At 34.6% G+C, this 3890-nt stretch overlaps 1 protein-coding gene across 1 annotated transcript; it reads right to left on the bottom strand.

Moving 5' to 3' along the window:
* Positions 1–214: 214 nt before the first annotated feature.
* On the bottom strand, positions 215–2163 carry LOC115950446. Its single transcript, XM_031067640.1, has 2 exons — positions 1728–2163; positions 215–1170 (listed from the first exon to the last, which is right to left on the bottom strand). The coding sequence occupies exons 1-2, from the start codon at positions 2161–2163 to the stop codon at positions 551–553; spliced, it is 1056 nt and encodes a 351-aa protein (XP_030923500.1). The 3' UTR covers positions 215–550.
* Between the last annotated feature and the right edge of the window lie 1727 nt (positions 2164–3890).

Here is a 3890-nt window from a genome sequence, read left to right as displayed (position 1 = left end):
GAATTTTTTCTTATGGAAAGAAAGTGTATTTTTTAGTTAAATAATTACATTGTTAAATCTTAAGAGGAGAACCCAAAGGACAACATCTAAAGTACTGTATATAAGTTTTATCACAATATATTAAAGGATCTAGTCCTCTCTCTCTCCTATTAATTACTTTTTACTTTTTACATCATTATGAGCTAGGAATTGCAGGTTTTTTGCCCTTGTAATTCATGAGAATGGAAAGAGAAGAACTCACAACATTATTAAAGATGATAACATTAAGATTTAAGACAGACATACATACAACCTCGTCACATAGGCTCCACCATAGAACCTTAGCATCAAAGGAGCTGACATACCTAGGAAGAAACTGGAAATTTTAGCTACTAAAATAGACCCATACAAGAAAGAAAAACAACAATAGTTAGAGTATTCCGTGTTCAGAAAACCCCAACAGACACAAACCCCTGAAAGATAAACAAACCATGACCATTACCAATGTACCTTCATTATTCCTAAAGGCACTCATAGCTTGCTTGGTGATCATTTACTATGATCAACCCCTTCACCACCTCTCCGTCATATTTATCAGATATTCAATCTCTTGCGAGCGCATTGAGCCCCCACTATGTGTATTATTACTATCATCTACTTCCTCTGACCCATCACTTTCACTCCCATCCTCATTCTGGTCTTGAGCTTTTTCCATTTCCCAAGATAACTTCAAGAGAAAGGCAACCCCTTCTTTGTTAAAGCTCCACAGCTTGAACCTGTAGGGCTTTGCCAAAACAGGATACTGAGTCTTCAGCAAGCGGACATCACCGGCGGCTATGACCAAAATGGTCTCAACAGCATCGACGATTTTGGTAAATAAAGTCATCGACGGGAACGCCCGCTGACCATGGATTTCGTTGTAGTTATGCAGGCTTGGCCTCAGCTTGCTATTGTAGATTTGAGTGTGCGCGGGATTCAACTCTCCTGAGAGCATTACGTTAGAAACTAAGCCTATTACAGACGACAATCGGATTGCCCTCAGTAAGCATGGGCTCTCGTCTCCCACAGCAGAAAGTGATCTACCAGGAATGTGACCAAATGCTGCGAGTTTTGAATGAATAATGGCTTCAATTCGAGGCAGTGATTTTGGCCAGAAAGCTTGCTCACTCTCCGGGTCTGGCCATGGTATACCTGTTAGCAAAATAATTGATATCAATTACCCAATTGAAAACAATACATATATACATGCAACTCTCATAATATGAGCATGTCACATATTGTGAAATCAACATAAAATCAATAATTTTCTCATGTATCACATATCAAATATAAGGATCAAATTAGCACGTCTATAAACGACAAGACCCGGAGAAATGTTACTGTAACCGTCCTCTGCTTAAGAACAAAATTGCAAGTAATTTTTACATATGGTGGTACCTGAGTTTTTTGCCATATAAAGGACCAAAAATGCGTACATTTATATTTGCCGTTGCATGCATTTATAAAGACCAGAAAACCGTTTGTTCTGTTCGAGGTGGCGATTTATGTGGGGTTTCTGACTCCATGTTTGTACCCAAACCTCTTTATCTTTTCAGTTCATTGACAAGATGTACTCCCAGTTAGATATCATATAATTCATATCACAACCTTTTTATATATTTTAGATTTTTCAACTTTAGTTAATTTGGTCAAGAATTAAGATTAAGTAAATAAATTATAACATAAAAGTGGCAGATATATAGTTTTACCAGTGATATTCTGACTGACATCCTCGTAGTCAGCGTAGTCCATAAAAACCCTTACAAGCATGTTCACCTTTTCTTCTTCACAGTCTGGGGCAAGTCTTAGGCCGTACAGGACCCCTGGAATTCCGAACACAAAGGTCCTTCGGCTGAACCGAATTACAGGGGAGTCCTTTGTAATGGGCCATCGATGATTCCCAACTATGCAGGCAGCAACGAAAATGGGATTTACGGTTTGCAAGATCAGCTTAACAACGAACGTTCCTTCACGAACAAATTCGAGACTGCGCTGATCATCATATTCCATCAAAATCAGCGCAGCCCACTCGAATTTGAGCAAGTCTATTATGGTGCCACAAGGGAAGTGGTGGGTGACTGGGTTTTGTGGTAGTGGTGGTGGTGGTGGTGGTGGGTTGTTGCTTGAGGATGCTTCTGAACTCATTTGGGAAAGGTAGAAGGCTGAAGCTGAAAGCTTAGCAAAGAAGTAAAGAGAGAATGGTATTAGTAGGAAAAGGAAGCAAGTGAACATTAAGTAAGACAGAAGAGATGGTTTTTTGATTTGGTGATTAGAAGAGAAGAAGAGGGGGGCTTTATATAGAGAAGGGGGGGTTGGAAAGGTGCACTGCGTGTCAGTGAAAGCGTTAAAGTGCATGCATGAGCAAGCTTTTTTCAGTGGTTGATCTGTTTCTGAACCACTGCCACATTGCTTTGAGTCAAGGAACGTGGACGAGGGAAAGAGGTTGTACTTGATTTTACCTTTTTTTATGAACTTTCTGTCTATATGGTTGGGTTTCACTTTATTCATGTAGAGAAGTTTTTTAGATTTTTTGTTTTGTTTTTTGAAATAGAAAGTTTTTTTTTGGATAGGTAGAAAAGTTTTTGGTTAAAGAAGGAACTCGGATTCTATATCTGTTTGCAAAAATAATATTATTAGTGTTTGGCCTAATGATAAAAAGTCATCTTGACATAAGAATAAAGATCTAATTATAATAAAAAGGGACATAAAATGTGCAAATCCTATCACATTGTTAGTTTAAAATATATGATAAGTTATTAACTTTTCATATATTACAAAGTTTGTCACTCATTTATAATTAGGATTAAATTTATTAGCATTTTTTATGTTAATAAATGAGGCATTTAGAGTTCTTTGTGCATAAGTTTCTTAGCAAAAAAAAAAAAAAAACAATTCTTTGAGCACACATTAAGTCATTTAAGGATAGAAATTTGGTAAATCTTTCGGTGTTAACTTTTTACAATTTTAATTGTATAAAATTATTTCCTTATTGAAAGAAGAAGAGCATGTCGAAAAAGTCGAGAGCAGATCTATGGACACTCATACTAGATCCTAATAATTTCAAAACAATGTTCAAGTTTAAAAGTAAATGCATGTCATTTAGATTTTAGAGTATTTGTAAACTTTGAAACTATTGATAATTTTTTATGGTATCAACTTAATAAGAGATCCCTCAAACCTATCTCTATTCTACCTTTCATTTAAAAATCTAAAAATCTCACTTGTTGAGGTCTATTTATTAAGGTAGAGTTTGGACTCACACATGAAGAAAAATATTAGAACTATGGTCAAAAGATTAGATTCACCTTTTTTTTTTTTTTTTTTTTTTTTAAGCTTAACATTTTGGAACAGTTGAAAATTTTATGTGACAGAGTTCCAGCATTAAACAAGGTGCGAATGAGAGTTTTATATAGAAGCTATTATAGCGAATTACTATAATATATATGATTATCTAGATGAGAAAGACATTTTAAATTTTTTGCGAACTAGTATTAATTTGTCAATATATATAATAATGATATGTAATATTTAATCTGTGGTAATTTATTAATTTACTAAACGAAAATATGTTACTTCATATTTTATCTTTTTCAATAATGTTCATCACTTACTTTTAAAGATTTGAATATCTGATGTGTCACTTTTTTTTAGATATTTTGTAGGATAAATTGTAGGTTATTCGATTCTTAACTTTTGGTGTAGTCAAAATGATTGGAATTGTCGGTTTTAACATAAGACACAATAACGGAAATAAGAATTTTGGAACATTCAAAGGTCAACTTATCTACTAACCTTCTTACAATTGTTGAAAAACCGAAAACAATATTTGGGTATATGTCATTCACATTCCGTGATCCAATACAATCGTTATT

Source organism: Quercus lobata, chromosome 6 (assembly GCF_001633185.2).
Source record: "Quercus lobata isolate SW786 chromosome 6, ValleyOak3.0 Primary Assembly, whole genome shotgun sequence".
NCBI lineage: Eukaryota > Viridiplantae > Streptophyta > Magnoliopsida > Fagales > Fagaceae > Quercus > Quercus lobata.
This window is presented reverse-complemented; position numbering and strand designations above follow the sequence as displayed.

What these genes read in the sequence shown, in the direction of transcription:
- LOC115950446 (XM_031067640.1), bottom strand. Translation starts at nt 2,163, where the DNA reads ATGAGTTCAGAAGCATCCTCAAGCAACAACCCACCACCACCACCACCA. An exon ending in TGTCAGTCAGAATATCACTG is followed by an intron (nt 1,171 to 1,727) that starts GTAAAACTATAT and finishes TTTTGCTAACAG; the next exon opens with GTATACCATGGCCAGACCCG.